This window comes from Haemaphysalis longicornis, unplaced genomic scaffold (genome assembly GCF_048455015.1).
Source record: "Haemaphysalis longicornis isolate Haplotype H1 unplaced genomic scaffold, Haemaphysalis longicornis Haplotype H1 scaffold_8, whole genome shotgun sequence".
NCBI classification, from domain to species: domain Eukaryota; kingdom Metazoa; phylum Arthropoda; class Arachnida; order Ixodida; family Ixodidae; genus Haemaphysalis; species Haemaphysalis longicornis.
The window spans coordinates 127,043,359-127,063,179 of record NW_027526445.1 but is presented as its reverse complement, the minus strand read 5'-3'; the positions used below and the strand labels follow the sequence as shown (position 1 = coordinate 127,063,179).

Here is a 19,821-nt window from a genome sequence, read left to right as displayed (position 1 = left end):
TAGTGACTGCTGTGAAAATGGCGTTAGGCCCATAAATGTAGGCGTTACCTCGCCGAATGCCCACAGCTTTGTTTGCTTAACAGTTAGTGTAAACTCCCTTCGACCTCTCAGGGTAATGGCGGCGCTGATGTCAGTAGCGATCGCCGTCGAAATAGCGGTGGATGCAAAAGTGTGAAGTTCCCGTGCAAACAGCTTCCCACCGTCATGTTTGTTCGCAAAACACGTAAGGGGAATTGTAAACTGACTGTTCCCTACCCCTGTCTTCTCGCTCGCAGTGGCGGCTGCCTGGTTCGTGTGCGGGCCCAGGTGATGACGCGGGACGACTCGACGGGCGGCTGGGTGCCGCTAGGGGGCGGCGGCCTGAGCAGCGTCTCGGTGCGCAAGCGCTGCGACCTGCAGCCGACGGCGCAGACGCAGCCGACGCAGACGCAGGCCCCGCTGCCCCCCGGCTCGTGCTGCTACCAGATCACGGGCGAGCGCGAGGCCCGCGTGCTGCTGTCGTGCGCCATCGGGCGGGACTTCACCTACAACAAGGTCATGCCCACCTTCCACCACTGGCGCGCCGGCGAGCACAAGTTCGGGCTCACCTTCCAGACGTCGGCCGACGCCAGGGCCTTCGACAAGGCCGTGCGCATCGCCATGGAGGACCTGCTGGACGGTAGGCGGCGGCGCGTTTAACCCCCTTTCCTTCTCTCTTTCCCTAGCTTCTTGGGGATACTTTCTGTTAAGTGTGTACGTCCTACGAAAGCGGAGGGTGAAAATAGCGCCTACTAACGCGAATCGTTATCGTCCCCGTGTCGCCGAAAAGCCGGCGTCGGTTGCAGCGTTGACCGTGAGTGAAAAATCCCGTAGCGCCGCCTTGCGGCGCCCACTGGTACCCGCGGCATCGTAAGACAGAGGGCGCGCGAACATCGAGCGGAAAGTTTCCACCGCTCGCGGGCGCCATTAGAGCGTACGATGATGTCAGCGCTAGTGGGGACATTAAGGCGAATTGCAGAGGCTCCTTTCTCATCGCCGAGTGCGATAACGCTATCGCGTTCTTTGCTTAAAGGCGTTGCTTAAGCATCCTGGAATTTTATTGCGAGCTCCGCCCTGCAAAATAATTCTAGTGGGCCGTCGTGCCTTTTCAAGGCCGCCGCAATGCGAAGGACGTTCGGGTCCCGCTTACAGCGAACGTCCGCCTATTGCGAGCGGACGCGGAGCGACCGGCGCGGTATGCTTCTGGTAGCGGTTTAGGTGTGCCAGTTTCCGCCGTCGTTTATGTTGAGGGACGCATGAGGGACGGAACTTTGATCTTAAATAGACGGTACACTGTGGTTGACAGGGCAGGGTTGCTTGCGTACACTGGAGCGAAGAAAACTGTCGAGGGTGTTCTAAACCTCATGACGCAAACTGAAATTAGCGATCGACATTTTAACTCGCTTGCCACTTATTTTAATGCGATCGCGAGTATTGATTTGTCGCACTTAGTTGCAGGGAGTGGTACGATACAATGCGCTGCTGCAGGTAGTAGGAACTGGCGCGCTCAGGACTGTTTGTTCATTAAGCAATCATGCGCACGCCGACCCTCGATGCCAGCGCCGCCGTACAGGGCGGAGACACCCTTTAAACGGTCCCGTGCCGCCGCTATTGGGTCAAAGTGCTCAACGCATAGTTGTTTTCGTTTCTCACAAGACCCAGCGTCGCGAAATAGATATGATGATTCAAACTTCGTGAGGAAACCGCGTTGCCGCGAAAATTATAGCGCGGTCTTGCTACACTGACCTAAGGTGCCTCGATTCACGCGCCTCCGCTGTACAGGGTGATGACACGTATACGTTGTCGCCGCCATTTTGGGTCATTCGCTCGCCGCCGCAGCAGAAAGTCACTGTAGAAAGACCGCGCTATAATTTTCGCCGCAACGCGGTTTACTCACAAAGTTTGAGACACCCTTTAAACGGTCCCGCGAGCGGGATTGTTCGAAAGGTGTCTTCACCTAGTAATGTTCCGTGCGAGGAATTTTCCCTTTTGGGGGGAATTTTCGGCTGTAAATTTGGCCCGAAGGGATTTAGGGAGTGTCTATGAGGTTCGGGGAATTTTAGTATCTCTGGAGCAAAAAGGAAAAATAATCTCAGTAAACCGGATCTCGTAACACAGTCTGTTTCCTTTCAAAAAAGGTCCCTTGACACTTCGTCGATTTATGTTAAAATATCCAAGGTTGTGTACCCGCACGCCAAAAGCGTCTAAGGCCGCTTCCAATTCGGTTCACGAAACGGGAGGGGAATACACGAAAGAATAGGTACTCCATGAGAAAAAGTTAGTACAGCGTGAAGCGGCAGCGGCTGAAGCCTGTTCGCATGTATTCCTGCGCAGTATACACGAATGTATTTCGGGTGCTCCTTATTCCGCGTCCTGTCACCGAGACATAGCCCCAGCAGTCCCGTCGTTGAACTGAAACGACCTGAATTATCCAGCAATGTGGCATTTTTTTATATACGGGCAGTTTTACCCTAGAGCTTTAGAATGCAAAGTGGGGATGATGTTTGATCGAAAACAAGCAATGCTATGTAAAATACTGCTGAGTGGCAGGTGTAGTAGAATTGATTGCACACTGAAACTCCGATTCTCGGAACGGTGTCTGCGCACGGAATGCTACGGAAACTAGACATAGGTGGCGCTGGCTAACGGCCATAACCAAACAGGAATCCACGGGAAGATCTATAATACCTTAGTAACCTCAGATTTGCTGATGACGTTGCCTTGCTAAGTAACTCAGGGGACGAATTGGAAAGCATGCTTTCCGCACTGGACAAACAGAGTAGAACCGTGGGCCTGAAAATTGATATGCAGAAAATCAAAGTAATGATCAATAACCTCGGGACAGCACAGCGGTTCGAGATAGGTGGCGAGGCAGTGGAAGTGGAATATATCTACTTAGGCCAAGTTGTGACCCCGGATCCCAACCATGAGCCAGAGATAATTAGAAGGTTAAGAATGGGGTGGAGTGCATACGGCAGACATTCTCAGATAATGAATGGCAGCCTACTATTGTCCCTGAAGAAGAAAGTGTATGACAGCTGCATGTTACCGGTACTCACCTACGGGGCAGAAACTTGGAGGCTCACTAAGAGGGTTCAACTTAAATCGAAGACGACTCGGCGAGCAATTGAACGGAATATGATAGGTGTAACATTAAGGGACAAGAAGAGAGCGGAGTGGGTCAGGGAACAAACGCGTGTTAAGGACATATTAGTAGAAATTAAGAAGAAATGGACGTGGGCGGGGCATGTAATGCGAAGGCAATATAACCGTTGGTCATTAAGGGTAACAGAGTGGATCCCTAGAGAAGGCAAACGTGGCAAGGGGCGGCAGAAAGTTCGATGGGCCGATGAGATCGAGACGTTTGAGGGGATAAATTGGTCGCAGTTAGCACAGGACCATGGGAGAGGCCTTTGCCCTGCAGTGGCCGTGGCTAGGATGATGATGATGACTGTCGGTTAGGTACGCACGCCAACAAGCGCTTCCCTTTCGCGTTTCCTTGTCATCGCCAAATTCTCCGCAATATCCGTTCAATAAGCGACAACAAGCCGCAGAACTTATACAATTCTTGTTGCTGTGAGAAAACTACGCTCAAGTTAAAGCACTTTCTCGCACTGGCGAAAGTTATGCGCCACGTCCCTACCGTAGCACGCTTTGTAGAGAGTAGAATGTCATCCCTGGGCTTCCTTCCCACTGTCAAGCTTGCAGCAGCTGCCTCTAGTTGGATGGTGTGCCCCCAAATGGTCTTGGAGTCGCGATCGGCAGCTAGGCGTGCTTTACCGTGGTCGAACTCACCTTCTATTACCAACGCGCACGCGCCGTGATAAGCGCGCTTTCTGCAAGCTTCATCCCTCGCCCTTTCTGCAAAAGGGCGAGGGATGAATTGTTTTGGAAAGCCGCGTATTGCGCTCCCGGAAACCTATTTCATCCTGTCCCGTTTTCTACCCGTATGGCCCCTCCCCTTCTCTCTCTCTCTCTCACGCTGCTTTGTGGACTGCTTGTCCGGCCACCCCTTTGCTACGGTGAGTAAATGCCTGTTGGTACAGCTTCAGTGCTTGTCCGATGTGGTAAAATTGAATGCGCAAAAGGTCTTACCGCCGGTGTGTGTCGTGCTTAGAAGGTATGACGGCTAAGCGCAGGGGATGCTGGATAAAATGCTGAAGAGAGCGGGAAAGCATGGAGTGTGTGCGCGCGTGCGGGTTAATGAAGAGCGAATCATAAAAAGTAAAATCACGACAAGAAGGATTGCACTGTTTTTGACAGGCGTTGCGTATTTTAAACGCGAGAGCAATGACGGGTGCCGCAATTTGCGCGCTGCTTTTTTTTTTTTCGGAGAGCGATGTGTACAACATTGACTAAAGCGCAGAAGACGAGGCGCTTCACGGAAATCTCCGCCTGTCCTCGAATTACAGGTGGACGCAGTACGGGCTGCCTCTACAAGTGCCTTTTATTATTAAACCCTGCATTAATGGTTAGACCAGGTCCACTCGGCGCCGTTCCAATTCCGTGCTCACCGTTGTGGCCAGTACACGAATCAAACGGTCTTATAAAAAGTCCCAGTTTACGCTGCGTCTACCCATATGCTTGTTGCGCGTAGCAGATAAATTCCCGTAACCGCTTCAAAGAATACAGGAAAGAAAAAACGGCCGCATATCTGCTCCTTTCGTTGCAAATGTCAACGAAAGACAATAGGTCGACTGGCGCTCCTGGCAAGTAAATGCGTCCCTTCTCTTTCCCGCCGACCTCTCATGCTGTTCCTCTCCCGTCTCATTCCTCCCAAGATAACACGCTAGAGGTTTGCTCGAGTCAATTTAAATTTACCGCGTTCCACTGCTCCAAGTCGGGTGCCTCGATGCCACCGCTGCCGTACGGCGGAGACGCGCGTGAATCGAGGCACCCTACTACAACGTTTATAGAACCACGCTGCCCATACTCCACGAGCGTTTCAAGCGGAACGTGGAACCTATCTAGTGGAATCTTTCGTTGCCGTTGCCGTTTCATTTCTTAAATGCCGCCTGGAGCGCGGGCAACAGCACGCGGCGGTTTTCTGCAGTTGATGTATATTTCATTTGCTATCCCAAAAACCAAGCATCCATATTTCTTTTTTTTTTTTAAGGAACACTGCGAACATCACTTATGCATTGATTTTCTGCCTTATATTTGCGTAATGTCCTGTTCTTGTTCAACAACGTTGACAAGTATGAATACTGACACCGGACTTAGAAATTTAGATTTGGCTGTGGGTATATAAGACTGTCGCGCGGCTTCTATTTTACTTTGGCCGGGTGGCTGTATGGAGAAACAGACAGACAGACAGACAGACCAAACTTTCTGCGTGTAAGTCTTCCAAGAAAGGCTGTCGTCTTAAAAAAAAACGCTCTGAATGCAGCTCCAGTCAAATACATTCTGTACGGCGTGGGTTTCACAACCACTCCTCTCTCGCAATCTCCTCCTTACTACACACACCTTCCTCGTCGTTCTTTCGTTTTTTTTTTTTTTTTTGCTTTAAGAGGAGAGCCCTTTATTTCTTTTTTTAACCCTCCGCGGCGCTGCTTTCTTCCCACGGTGGCGTTGTTTTTCTGTCCACCGAAGAGCAACAGCGGCAGCTCGGAAAGCGCACGGCCGCCTCCGCCGTGACTGCCGCTTCGGCGGCGTTGGTGGCGTAGGCGGTGCTCGGGTAAAAATAAGAACGCGCGCGCTGTGAATGAAGCTCTGCCGGCCAACGAAGCGCGGAGAGATGTGGCGCCCACTCTGCGAGTTTTGCTGAACTGGCCTCCGGAGACGAGGCTGCGTTACAGACGTGGAACAACAACAGCTCTCTCTCTCTCTCTCTCTCTCTCTCTCTCTCTCTCTCTCTCTCTCTCTCTCTCTCTCTCTCTCTCTCTCTCTCTCTCTCTCTTCATTCGCACTTTGAAAGCAAAGAAACATACAAGTTAGGAAACACGCGAAAGTTTTGAGAATCTAGTTCTCTCTGCGGGGCAGCGCGCGGTACGCTTCAAATCCATAATGAGACAGACGGATCGCCTCTCAGGAAACCGGGGCAGTCGAAAAAAAGGAGAAATACGCTGTTTACTCACTTTTCTTTTTCGTTCTCCTTCATCTCTTTTTTTTTTTTTTTTTTTTTCCTCGCCACCGAGGAAAGGACGCGAGCTAATGGCGAGCTGCACGATAGGTACTACTACGCCCAATGCGTCGTTGTTGTTGCGGCGCCGTTTTTACAATCGCTGTAGGTCGTACTTTCTCGTTTTTTTTTCTTTCCTTTTCTGGTGTTTCCGAACGAAATGAATGAAAACTGTGCAGGCGAAGTTGCGAGTCGGCGTTATTATTTTGCCGTCATTGAGCACGCAATAGTCTGCTTGGTCTTCGCACACTACCGCGCTACCCGTCATGTGTAAAGTGAAATACGCAGAGAGAGGGAGATGTGCAGCCTCCCAATTTTTTAATATCACGGGAATGACGACCGATCGGCGGGTTAGCGCCTTATCACGGTGTCCAGCGGCGAAATAGGGGAGATCACTTTTTAATCTTTTAAGCAAAACTAAGTACGGTGGTTAGGCCCTGGTTGCACGGCTGTCTGTTCGTGATGGAGGCGACAGACGGCAAACGCAGCCCCCCCCCCCCCCTCTTCCGCAAACATTACATTTATATTTAAAAAAAAAAAAAACAAGGCTAAAACAGCGCTATTGATAGACTGCGACCCGTTACGCGACCGCTGGACAACTAAATTTTTAATTTAGAGGCCTTTACTACTGCACGCCTTGTAGTCGTAGCGATTTGTGGGGCGATTTGCGAGCTTCCCAGAAAACAGAGGAGTTGTCAGAAGAATTTTGGAATATTTTGTACGTGCGTAAGTCATTTATCAGTCCGGCAGACAGACCGGCGAACGTACGAAGACTCCATTTATATTTCGATTGTAATGCCTAATTTCTTTCCAAGCGCATCTAGCCTCTGTTGTAGCTCGTGTTGTATCGCATGCGTAGAAGCATCGACAGAAAAGCAAGCATGATTTTCTCCCAGACAGCTACATTAGATTGAGAGTTACAGAGCATTTTACGCTAGCTTTGCAGGTGAAAATTCTCGTTATGCGCGGCTCTGTCGGCGGACACAGGTTTGTTCGGAACCTAGACATATACAGCCTCTCTGTAAAAAGAAAAAGAAATCGGCACCTTGCAACACAGTTGCACTGCTTACTCCGTCCGCACACTCGAGGCCATGCGGGGGCAGCGGCTCATCAAACGGAGATAAAATTCGAGCGGGAAAGCCGAACGAGAAGCGCCAGGAGACTAAAAGGAAGGAAGAGATAAAGGAGAGGCGTGTGACTAAACTGTAATCCCGAGCGAAAGAAGGGAGCGCGAAAAGCTGCAGGGCGGGGAGGAGGTGCCTCAAGCAGGCTGCATTTTTTTTAAAGTCAACCGCGGCCGCACCGCCACCTCGCGAACACGGCGGTCACTGCGCCTCCTGCGTAGCCGTCCGCATCGATCGAATCCAGGTGGCGCGCCCGGCGCGGAGCGCTAAATCTGTTCTCTCCAACTGCCTACGCCTACTTTAATCCGCGGCACACACCGTGTCCCCCTCCCCACCCGCACTTGTGTAATTATTTTATCGGGCACCGGCAGTCACGTCGGACGGTTTTCGCCGAAGACATATATCCCGGGATCAAGGAGGGGAGGGGGGGGGGGGGGAAGGGAAGGTCACGGGGGCTGGGGGGAGCCCTTCCTATTTACTCTGAGGTGTTAAAACTGGAATGCTTCGGTTATATTCAGCTATATTCAGCTGTCAGCGGCTATATTCCCCTGCGGCTTCGGGCCATCCTTTCTTGATAAAAGTTTTCTTCCTTCCTTCCTTCAGGCGTTAAAACAGCGACTCCCTCCCTCCCGATCCCGGTATATCTGTCTTCTGCGGAAACCGATGAAATACACCGCATTGTCCATTGGACACTCAAACAAACAAAATGTCTCTGTTTTCTCTCTAGCAAGGAATGCATAGGGTGAGTGGCTAGTCAACATATTGTATAAAAACAGTGACTTTAAACTGGTACATCAGAGAGAATGAGAAAATGTTTATCTCACGTAGTATCTATAGTTACTACGCGAGATACTACGTGAGACGTTTATGTCTGCATATACTATATACGTTAACAGGCTGATGATAAACTGTTTTACAGGCAAACTTCAGTGGTTGAACCTCTCTAAACAAGAGGTTCCCTTGATAGAGTCATTTTGTTTGTTGGAGTGTCCAGTGGGAAACGCGGTGTATCGTGAGAGAGAAAATGGGACATTTTGTTTCTTGGAGTGTCCGATGGGCAGTGCTGTGTATCATGAGGGAACGTCTCTTTTAGACAGGTTCAACAATTGAAGTTTGCCCGTAAAATAATTTATCATCACCCCGTTTATGTCCACCGAGCCAAAGCCTCCCCCATTGACTTCCGGCTGCTCCCGCCTAGCGCTGTCCAAATCCACTGCGTGCCACCCAATTCCCCTACCTCACCCCACTTGAGTTATCGGCACACACACACACATACATATACGCACACACACTTATAGGGCTAGATACTATTCAGGACATTTTTCTCATTCACTCTTTGATGTACAAGTTTAAAGTTACTGTTTTTGTACAAGAGGTAAACTACCCACTTAGCCTATGCATTCCGTGGTGTTGTTTTGTTCTTGGCTTTACTTTGTAAACATATATAGGCCTATATCTTCTTTTTGCATGCAGTTTGTTCCAAGTGCTCCTGCCCCCTTCAGGCTAACGTTCACTTGTTTCCCTTTAAATGATTCGTCTATAATGCCACTGGGCAAACTTCAAATTAAAAAAAAAAAAACAATTTACCCTTGGGTGCAGCGATAGCAGCTGGCAGCCGGAATTACTATTTTGTGCGTGAAAGCATCTGGGCTGTGGCGGTGTATCGTAGCGTTTGGCTCTTAATTCATTCACAGGCAGGTAACGGCAAGTTAAAGGGGCTTGCTATTTTTGCATTTTTCAGCAACACTACAACCTTGGCTAGAAATGGAGCCAAAGACCCGTAGTAAGGCGGAGGATGCTCTCTCCACATAACTGCGAGAGAAGTCTTGTTTATTCCCGCAACATGCACATGCACGAACAGATGAACGAAAGTGCCATCTCTTGGAAAAAAACACAAAACCGAAACGAGTCACAATATAACCCTATGCAGCCAGCGTTAAATGTAGATATCTAACGTCATCTGCACGCCACTTTTCCTTTCTGTTTCGTGCCCGAAGCACCAGATTGCAATCGCCATGATATGTTTTAGGCCTCGGGGCTGTTCCTGTAAGTTGTGTGGCCCTGCATATGCGCGCTAACTTGTTTTGTTTTGCTCGCTTGTGGGGTATTAATGTAGTCGCATGGATTGAATATGCTACACGCTGTAGTTGTCGCACGGACAACAATCATTGCTGCCCCTAGTCCTGGAGAGTGAGTTTGGGGTCCTGTGTTCCCTTTCTTCGTCTCATGTTTTTCCAGTGTTGCGCTTTCTGAAGGTTTCAGAAATGTACCTTGCCTGACTACAATTGTTATAGGGTTCAGGACCCCTAAGTTCAATGTAGGGGCAGCTAGCGAAGCTGCAAAAATTTGTTGCAGCACAGACACTGCCCCAAGCCGTACACAGCCACAGGCGTGGGTGTTGCTATTGTGTAAGTTGTTTTTGGCAAAAATATGTTTCTGTCGTAATACACGAAGAACATCACTGGGTGCCGAATGGGTGGCGGTGGCACCATTACTGTTCGGTGTCTTGGCCCAGAGTTTGCAGGAGGTCCTGGATTTCCTTAACAGCATGCTTTGGATATATCGAGTGCTTCATTTGCTTCTGCTTCAGTTGCCAAATTGCCCCATTAAATGGTGTTGATGTTGGATGAAGAGCGAAGCCTGCACAGTTCTTTGCATCACTGGTGGAAGCGCATGCAAGAGTATGATTTCCTCGCAACCTGGCTGCTCGTTTCTTACGCTGCCCGGTCGCCTTTCTCCTTTGCGCTGCGCAGGTGTGGGCGACTTGTGCGGCACCTTCCCGGACTCAGACATCGGCGACGACGAGGTCTTCATGACGCTCGAGCTGCCCGTCGACTCGCGCTCGTCCTCCGGCTCGTCCTCGGCGGGCAGCGGCCTGTCGCCGTACTCGGCGAACCACCACCTCCACCGTATCAACTACGTGCGCCGCGACGGCAGCGGCGCCCCGCCGTCCAACAACCACCACAAGGGCGGCCTGATGCTCGACGAGTCGGGCAATCCCGTGCCGCCGGAGCCCTACTCGTACGTGCAGTTCGCCAAGCATGACTACTCCTACCCCCTGGTCGAGACGCTCAAGAGTGGCGTGCGCGGCGAAGTGCCCCCCGCGGCGCCGCCCGCAGCCCCTCCGCCCGTGTCGGGCCAAACGCCCACGGCGCCGGGCAAGAAGGCGGCGCCCCCACTGCCCAGCAAGGCACGCCAGAAGCGCCGTCAGTGTCGGCACTGCCTCGAGGAGTTCTCGGAGGACAGCAACGCGCGGGGTGCGTGCGAGTACGCGCCGGACAGCGTCCTGTCGTGCATCAACACGGCGTCGTGCATCTCGTGCGCTCACTGCATGCTGTACCACTGCATGGCCGACGCCGAGGGCGACTTCAGCCAGCGGCCCTGCTCGTGCTCGGGGTCGCCCCGGGACTGCCGGCGCCGCTGGGCGGGGCTGGCGCTGCTCTCGCTCCTCGTGCCCTGCCTCTGGTGCTACCTGCCGCTCCGGGCGTGCCACCGGGCGGCCGTCAGCTGCGGACTGTGCGGGGGCAGGCACCAGGCCTGAGCGGGGACAGCCGAACAAAGGGACTGGCTCTCACCTTGTGTGTGCGTGCGTGTGTGCGTGGGACCGGAGTTGAGGGCGAAGCTGCGGAGAGGCGCGGGAATCGCGGCCCCGAAGGCCTGGCACACTGAAGTGACTGCTACTGCCCCAAAGTTGTGAAGGACGAGGTGGGGGGGGTTTAGTAGGCGGGAAAGAGAAAAGAAGCATTCAGGCTTCAAATCTGTTTTCTTCACTTTACTTGGCCCACTAACAGTAGTGTAGGCAATAATGTTGTAACTGATGCTTGCTGGCTGCGACTGATCAAATGTAGGCTTGACGCAGCTCAAGTATGCCAAGTCCGTTCATGCTTATGCTTTCTGCAACTTTGTGCAAGGCCGTCTCGCAGAATAATTCCTCGCTCATGCAAGCTTTTGTGAGCGGAGTCTTGTAACTTTTCGTTTTCTTTTTTTTCTCCCAAGTTTTGCGCAACATGAATTGGTTTCTTGAGATTGCTCTTAAGTTCATCATATTAACCTCGTCACTACAAACAACATAGTGCACGTTGTTAACTAACGCATGCTTCTCCTGTTGTTCAGCGGGCAGCTGTGCAAACTCAGTTCAGTGCGTCAGACCTTGCAAAGGAGTGCCGAGCTACCCGCGTCTGGATGCCAACCTCAACGTCAAGGGAGAACATGGCAAACTAGGGTAACATGTGGATGTCACTACTATGTGTTTTTATACGTGCATAGAAAGACACGGCCGACGAGCGAGCAGGGACGATGGCAAGGACTCGTTGCTGCAAAAGGACAGTGCGCCTCGACAAATGAATGGGCAGCCGTCCTCAAGCAGGGCGGATCACCGACTCAAGTGGATGTGGATGCTGCTTCCTGCTTCTCACCTCGCTTTTGGTGCAGGCGCCAAATCGATGGTAGACCAGGATTGTGCGAAGGGACTTGCTGACACGCCGCAAAGCAATTGTTGCACTAGTGCGCGCCTGCTGTGCGCTCAAATTTTCCTGCCTGTGGCTACACCGATCCTTTAACAACCCTTTTCCACTCTCGCCATCCCGCTTCCCAGCATTTTCTCGAGATCGCTGCGTTTTATCCTGCAATGTGAACTTCTTGAAAGTCGAAGCGTCTTGTCTTGTTCAGCAGTGTAGAGGGTCGCAATGTGAGAGAGGTTATCGCGCGAGTTCTTTTTTTTTTTAGTTTTGACATCTCGGCTCATTGCAGGCAAAGTGAGCAGATTTAGGCAGCAAGTTAAATGCCCTTAACATTTTCAGGTAACTATTTGTACAACACGCGATGGCACCAGAACAAAACGCCCTGCTGTAGATGACGTGCGTGTGCGATCACTTGTATATAACGATAGTGCCACTAGATGTAGCAAGGCACGAGTTTACACGTTGCTTCAGTTTACTCAGACTTTCAGTTGTCGGAGGTTAAAACACAGTCATGCTGTCTACACGCCACTTTGTTCTTTATGCGCACGGGAGCCACGATACTCTAACCTGCTAGTGACTTGTCACAAATCCAGCTGCTTTGAGGCAAACGCTGCCAAATCTAGTGATATGGACGTCATGTGCGGTGACCTCCTTCTTTTGCATTTGCACTAATTGCAGTGTTGCACAGGTTTAGTTGACAGGATGCCTGCGGAAGTGACTACTGCTGGTGTATAATCTTTTGAGAAGAGCAGGAAAGTTCGCTGTGTCAAACAAATGACCAGAACCGGAGCAGCTTGAGTGTTTCATTGAACAGCCTTTACGTGATGGATGCCATGATTGCAAGTGCTGAAAATGTGGCAGTGCTTCTTGGTGATACCTCGCACTTGGTAGGATTTTTAATGAGTTTCGGGAACACGTGCTGCCGTTATAGAGAGTTGCTTGCTCCAATCTGTTCCGCACCATTTCAGTGATTGGTCCGAAGTATCATGTTTGAAGTATGAAGATTGGCCTGAAGTATGAAGTTAGTGCTTAGTCTGAAGCGTATGGCGTAGCTGAAGTACATCTGGTGTGGATATCGAATGAACAAGATTTTAGTTTTTATGACAATAGCTTGTTAGTTCTGGAGATTGTGCACAGTCTGCGTAATATGCGACGAAGCCAATATAAAAGAGCCGGAAGCTGTAAATTTTCATTCCGAAGTAAAGACAGTTTGTTACATTTTCATTATGGACTGTGGGTTATAGTATTTTTTTTTTTGTTCATACGAGTTGGTGTTTTGTCAAACCAAAATACTAGTAGTGGCTCTCAGACGTTTGGGCTGGCATTTTCTTATGTAGGTGAAATTTGAAACAGAATTGGGAAGCAGCGACACCTCCCCTTCAACTTTGGTTTGAGTCAGCAGTGTGCCCAGGTGAATCTTATGAGTGAGCAGTTTCCCTCCAGCAGCATGCTGTGCCCATGGCTTTGCAGAACTTGCAGCAATGGCACCCCGATTGCATTAGACGTATCACCTCTCACTGCACCCATTATCTCTGTGCTTTTTGAGGTGCCAGGAAGCCTTCCCTCTGGCTGAATGCTGTTTCCGAAGTTTCTTTCGTAACTGCCGGTCTTTCGTCTCACTCGTGAAGAATATTTCTTGGAGGCAGGGAGCTTCAGCAGCTGCTTTGTAACTTGTGCTCCTCCCTTCTTACGGGCCCACGAGCAGTTAAAGCTTTCGTTATCCTGTTCTCGGCAAGGTGGGTGTGCCACTCGGGCTGTGTTCAAACTTGGGGAGAACGCACGAAGCTGTCTGCCTTGACATCTAGGAAGGTGGCGGGGCTGACGACTGTGCGACAAGAACTTGGAACAGCGCCGCCGCAGCCGATAGGACCCCTCTGTACATGTCGACCAATGCAAGCAAGTTTGCCAGAGCCTAAATTTTTTATTAAAACAAAAAAAATGATGCAATCGGGAGTTATACTGCAGCACTCAGAGACAAAAAGTTTTGTAGCAAGGGGACGTTTCTCTTACAAAATGTGGAAACGTGGCGTTCATGGCATTTGGGATAAATAAGTGGTAGAACTGGCTGCATTGATGTAGACATCTGGCGTCTTCCATTTAACTTGCCCCATTGGTGGAAGTAAAAGAAAAAAATGGAGTTAAGATGGCGACTGCCTGCTTAATAGTCTTCTTGGTTGTCCACCTGATGATTCTGGACGAACACCCCTGTTTTTGCCTCTGGTCAGTCCTCCCTCCACGCACTAGCTTGGTGTGCAATCAAGCCCAACTCAAGATCAACACTAAGGATCGCGAAGGACAGCAGGACTTTGCGCTCACACTTGAAGAATGCAGCTCCCATGGAGCCAAGCTGGAACGACAACTGCTCATTTCTGGCTTGTGGCGTATTTTTTTTTTCCTCTTCCGTCTTTTTCTGTTAGTTGATTGAGTACAGTCACTGCTGGTGGATGCAAGACTCGCACTGAATTTTGTGCATTGCTCAAAGAGGCAGTTGTCACATTCTACTACTTCTTGTCTTTCCAGTGAGCTGTGATGGCTCGTGTCGTTGTTTCCAGACAAAGCGGCTTTTGACCTTTCATCTCCTTTTGCTTTCCTTCCTTCGGCAAGGCCACGTCTCTGTCACACTCCCTCGCTCTCGAAAGCAGTGCGCGTCTCCCCTGGCATGCACCGGACAGTGTTGCGTTGGTGTTTCAACTGTGACCGTCTTGTTTCGCACAAACTGGCGGCTGCCTTGGGTTCCCCGGCAAGCCTGAATAGCCCTGTTGTGTGTGCGTGTGTGTGTGCGATAATGACATAATGCCGAGCGATTTCATTTGATACAAGAGTGCCGTACTATATGTGGATGTGTTTTCACCGTACATGTCGTGCACTCACATCTCCGTCTCCTAGAATAGCCCTCGCATCAAGTCGCGCCTAATAACCGACGACGTGCGCTTGTCACTGTGTATACTTGCCAAAGCCAGCCGTATGCTTCACACTGAACTAGATTGTTACTAGTGCACTGACGGCCTTTCAAACCAGCCCAGAGGATTTGCACGTTTCGGACGCGTAGTGGCTGAACTGTGAATGTGTCCTCTTTTTTTTTTTTTAGTAAAGAAAGGGAGATATTGGATTGTCTTGAAAAGTACGAGACAATTTGAGTGTTGCGAGGTGTTGTCGTGTGCCACTTTTACTGTTGCCACCTGCAAATTGTCGATTTTTTATTACGAAGCGTGTAGGCGGTTGTCAGTGAGAAATCAAGCGGAGTGATTTCTTGCAAGTGTCTTTCGGCTGTTTGGTGTCTTGAAGGTTTTGCTGGAAGTCTTGGCTCCTATTGTGTAACCGACCGGGGTTTTTTAAGCTGTCCTTTCTTTTCTTCTCCTCTTGGCATCTGCGCTGTACTTCTGTTCCCTTGTGTACCTCTTAACCGTTTCACTTGCGTGATGTGCAGAACATGTAATACTTGCAAGCAGCTGTTCAGTGTTAACTGCCACCATCCGACGAAAATTATTAAAACACAGCTGTCTAAAGTTGTTGGTACAAGAGGGAAAGCAAGATCTTACAGAGTTTGCGCAGGCAAGTTTAGGGTAAGGGACTAGCTCGCACTGTTGGAGTGCATTGTCAGAGTCCAAAAGAAATTGCAACCTCCATGTCAGGGAAGGAGTTTAATTATTCTCAGTGATGCAGTCATTCCGGTCAGTATTGAGAACCAGCAAAGGAATGGTTAAGGACTTGTGTAGAGGCAGTAAAAATCTTGCGTGACCTCTAAGGCAACCGTATGCCTGTAAAAATCTCGTTCAGGAGTCGTTTATTGAATCATCATTTAACAAAACCTTGCTAAACGGCTTCCGACCCCCCTGCCCCCGCCAACTTAAGTTGGGTAAAAATCAGCTGAAGTTGTGCTGATCATTTTCACAGTATTACTTAGCGTCCTTGAATTCATTCATTCCATAAGGACTTTGGTTGACCACTAAAACATAGTTCGAGGATGTAATTGAACGCTGTTGGAATATTACGACTAGTCCGTACTGGAAAAAAGAAAGGCTGGTAAAACTTCCCGTATACCCGTCAACTCCAAAAACTGTGAACTCTGTAAACCCACATGTGTCGGAGAGGTGGGAAGTCCCAACTGAGTTGAGGTTAGCCCTTCCAGGAATCTCGGCAAAATGACCATCAAGTACGGCATAAATGTTTCAGGCGCAGTGTGAACTTCACTGTTTGTTCTGACAACAAAAATATTAAAACATTTCGTGTGAGGCTCGGGAGAGATATAGCGGCACTTTGTGCGAACACTCATCTCTTTCTTTTCCTTCCAAGCACACGCATTTGTACGATGTGATGCACTATAGCGCAGTTGTTGTATCACAAATATATGCGCGCACACAACTGCTCCACCTGTTGTGAAAGCAGGAGACATGTGGATGACCGAAGCACTAAGTATTGAACAAATCTGACCGAGAGCAGAAGGGTGGCGCCACTTCATTGCATCTCACAACTTTAGTCGAGAACACTGCCGTTAGATGTTACTGCGTATTTCAGTTCTTTCTTTAGTGATTCCGCAGTAATGACGTTCCCATGTGAACTCAGGAGTTGTGTACAACGGCCAAACTGTACGAGGGGCACCGCATCTAAAGCGCAAGGGCCTCATGCACACCAATTCCACGCTTTTAATTTTGACAACCTCAATCGGGACGTCGTTAACAGATGGATAAATCACGCGTCGGCAGTGAAGGGACGCCAGTTTCTGCTCTCGGTCCCATTCTAGAACTGCCTTGCTCTCATTCTTTGGCGACTCGTTAGGTGTTGGCTATGCCTCTGGTATGTCAAGAACATTGCCCCCAAGTGGACAAGTTCTCGCTCCCTCCTGTCGCTATGATTTCTCGTCAGTGTCGTCCTTGTTGGCTCGCAGAAGGGAGGCTGACGAAGAGCGAACGTGTGAGGTGACAGCTGCCCCGCTACACCATTTTTTCCCCCTTCAAGCTGATCTTGCTCCCAATGTGGGCGCCTACAGTGGCAACGCTTGACTAAAATTAGTACAACGAAATGCTACACCTCTCTCTCTCTCTCTCTCTCTCTCTCTCTCTCTCTCTCTCTCTCTCTCTCTTTCTCTTGCGTTGTTTCGGTGCGCCTCTCACAGCAGCTCCCTCCCTTGTGGCAGCCGTCACATCACGCTTGCGCTCGAACCGCATAATGGGCAGTGAGTGTTGATGTGTTATTGTATTATTGTCATTACTTAGTACCCCTATGTTGAGCTGAACATGCGTTCGCTTACTGTTGTGTGCTTTCTAGTGTGTACGTCTCACATTTGTCTAGTTTCCGCGCTTTACTTAAATGGGGGGGACACAGCGTCTTGGCGATTCGTTGTGGCACGTGTGTTGCCTCCCCGTCGGCCGTTTGGCGAACGTTGTCTACGGCCCCCCATCGTGTTTGTTGCTGCTCATTCACGTGTACATAAAACATTGCGCTAAGCTGAAAAAAAGCAGAAATTACGGAGGTACTAAGATGAAAGATGTGTGACGTGCGATGTTGGTAATCGCCGTTGAGCTAAAACGCCAGCAGCGGTGCACAGGACAAAGCATTTTGACTGGTAAGGGTTGCCGGCAGACATATGTAGAGGATGACGACAGTGACGGTAACCCTGCATTACTTTTTTTTTGTCCTTTCACCAATAATTTCTTTTTATACTGTGTTATTTATGAGCTGTTAGAGCCAAAGAATTTATAAGATGCAAACTTATTAATTAATATTATTATTATTATTGACTCCATTGTTGGTAAGTGTTACTGTACATACTGAGCTAGCCTGTGGGATCGGGCAATAAACGGTTATGATTTCGCAGAAAACAAAAATGTCTCTCGCATTATTTCTTCGCTCTCTCGGTACTACGTAGTACTCTGGCTTCGTGGAAAGTAGTCCATGGGGCTGACTTACATTTTGTGTTTGTGCATTCAAGGGGATCACTCCGACCAGGTGAGTGGATCTAAGATGATGTCATTAACCGAAAGCACACATAGAAGCACAGCACGATGCACATCATAACTTATGGACATCACGCCGGACATACCACCTCTGGCTTGGAGGTTTTATTCTGACTTTTGATCGGGTTTGAAATAAAACACCTTCCTTTCACGAAATGTGGCGAGAAATAAAGCCTCCACAAATTAGGCAGTTGTGCTTGGCAGGCATGCTGCACTAGTTCTGGAGTGAGTAGTAGCTTTATTTTACTGAGGAATTCAATGGTAACTAGTTAAGCATGGTGAAGAAGGTGCATTTGCAATATGCTTAAACTTTCAAGTTGCTTTCACGTATAAGCTCTAGAAATCAAAGCTGAGACCCAAGTTGCATACATTTGAAGGCTTGCCTTGCATCCATCCATCTTCTACACCTGGAAGAACGTTCTTACGTGAATTTGAAATAGAGGACTGTAAGCTGCATGGCTTCATTTCTAAAATGCTGATGGGTCAAGACTTGCTGCAGTAAAATCAGGTTAGTGCTTTTGCCATTGCCAGGACACTAAGGATACTTGCCCAGATACGTCCAACATGCCTCGCAATCGACAAGAGTTCGGCTTCAGCACCTAGCCCGGTACCACTGGTGTGTGGTTTGTAGTGGGTACAATTTGCTTTGCAATTGGCCCTAATGCTTTCGAATGGCTTTCGTCTGTCTCCTACATGTTACTCTGTTGCTCATTCCTGTTGCCGTGTAGTGGGAGAGTTGACGATGATAGCAAATTTAGCTGTTTATCACTCGTTTGGCAGCGTTCTTATGCTTTCTACGTGCGATGTTAAGGTGTGGTGGGCCAATACTACGTGTTAGAAAGCCCTGTGAAAGGAAGCACCCTGCCATGCCCACTCTCCCTTTCACGATTTCTGTCGCTCTCAAACTTTACAGGGAAGTTGCATTCGGGATCTATTTTGTTTAGCACGAAGAACAGCAGTGCCATGTATGGTTGCTTATTAGAACAACAAACCAAAACGATTTCTGCCTATGGCAGAGCCTGTGGCCATCTTGGATGTCATGACCACTTTGACACTAGCGGCGCCACCCAGAACAAAAAGTGATTTTTTTGCCTGCCACTAATTTGGCTTTCTCCCTTTTCTGAACAGGCATAGCGCGTTCCGTTCTTATTTCCCCAGGTGGCGCCGCCATTCAAAGGTGCTAATGACGTACGAAACTACAGTATTCGAATTCACCATACACACAACGGCCGCCAGCTCAATGGCCACGAGAAAATGCTCCGCGCCCTGCAAGCTAACACTTACCCACACCCAAGGAGGCACCACAACATAGCCTCCAGCCTGTATCCCCCTGTAGTGCGCCGCACGGGCTTGGTGTGGCCCCCCCCGGCTACGCCCCTGCTGGCCTGTAACGGTGCGAAGTACCTTAGGACCTCCCAATGTCCGTCCGCGTCCATCCGTGCGCACACCACCATAAAGCGAAAATCGAGCGAAGTTCAAGGTGCAACTCACGGCTCGAATCGAATGACGGTCGGGGCGCAAATCGGATGTCACTCGGGGCGCAACTTGCATGTCATTTCAAGTCCCCGTGCCCCCCACCCTCGCAATCATAGTGAACTAGAACATTCTAGTTCGCTATACTAATACAAAGTATTCTAGAATACCAACCAGAATACCAAGTATTCTAGTTCACTATACTCGCAATCATGCTCGTAGTTGAGACGCTGCCATTTTTCATATGGTCGGCGGCTGTGCACAAAGCCCACTTGACCCGCACAATCCCTTCCACACTTACGAGCTTTGGGAGAGCGGCTTGGCCAGCTCTTCCCTGGACGTCCAGCGCAAGTTGATGGAGAGGGCAGGAGACGCGGCCGCTGCCCGTGTTAATGGACTCCTGGAATGAGCAGGCCATCCTAAAGACTCTTTCTGAGAAAACAATAAATATGTTTACTCCCTCTCTCCATCTCTCTCATTGGACGGCAATCGTTCTTAAGGCGAAAGCTGTGTTTCAAGGAGCGCGTTAGGTATAAAAATCTTCGTGAGGTACACAGAATCGCACAGAAAGTCGGAGACCGCGCACCGGGAAAGGAAAACTCCATTGCCGGAGGCGGGTTTTAAGCAACGGCGAAGCAACGCGCGCTGGGAAAGGGAAACAACAGCGCTGC

At 49.7% G+C, this 19,821-nt stretch overlaps 1 protein-coding gene across 3 annotated transcripts in view; it reads left to right on the top strand.

The window, feature by feature from the left end:
* The window catches only part of Spred (Sprouty-related protein with EVH-1 domain), a 108,682-nt gene extending 91,140 nt beyond the window's left edge, over positions 1-17,542 (top strand). For 2 of the 3 annotated variants that reach the window (XM_077681154.1, XM_077681155.1), the window contains exons 2-3: positions 276-658; positions 10,017-17,542. In XM_077681154.1, the coding sequence (XP_077537280.1) occupies positions 276-658; positions 10,017-10,804 (1,171 nt within the window). In that variant the 3' untranslated portion in view covers positions 10,805-17,542. The remainder of the gene's footprint in view (positions 1-275; positions 659-10,016) is intronic. The other variant, XM_077681156.1, reaches the window with a different exon arrangement.
* Positions 17,543-19,821: the final 2,279 nt, after the last annotated feature.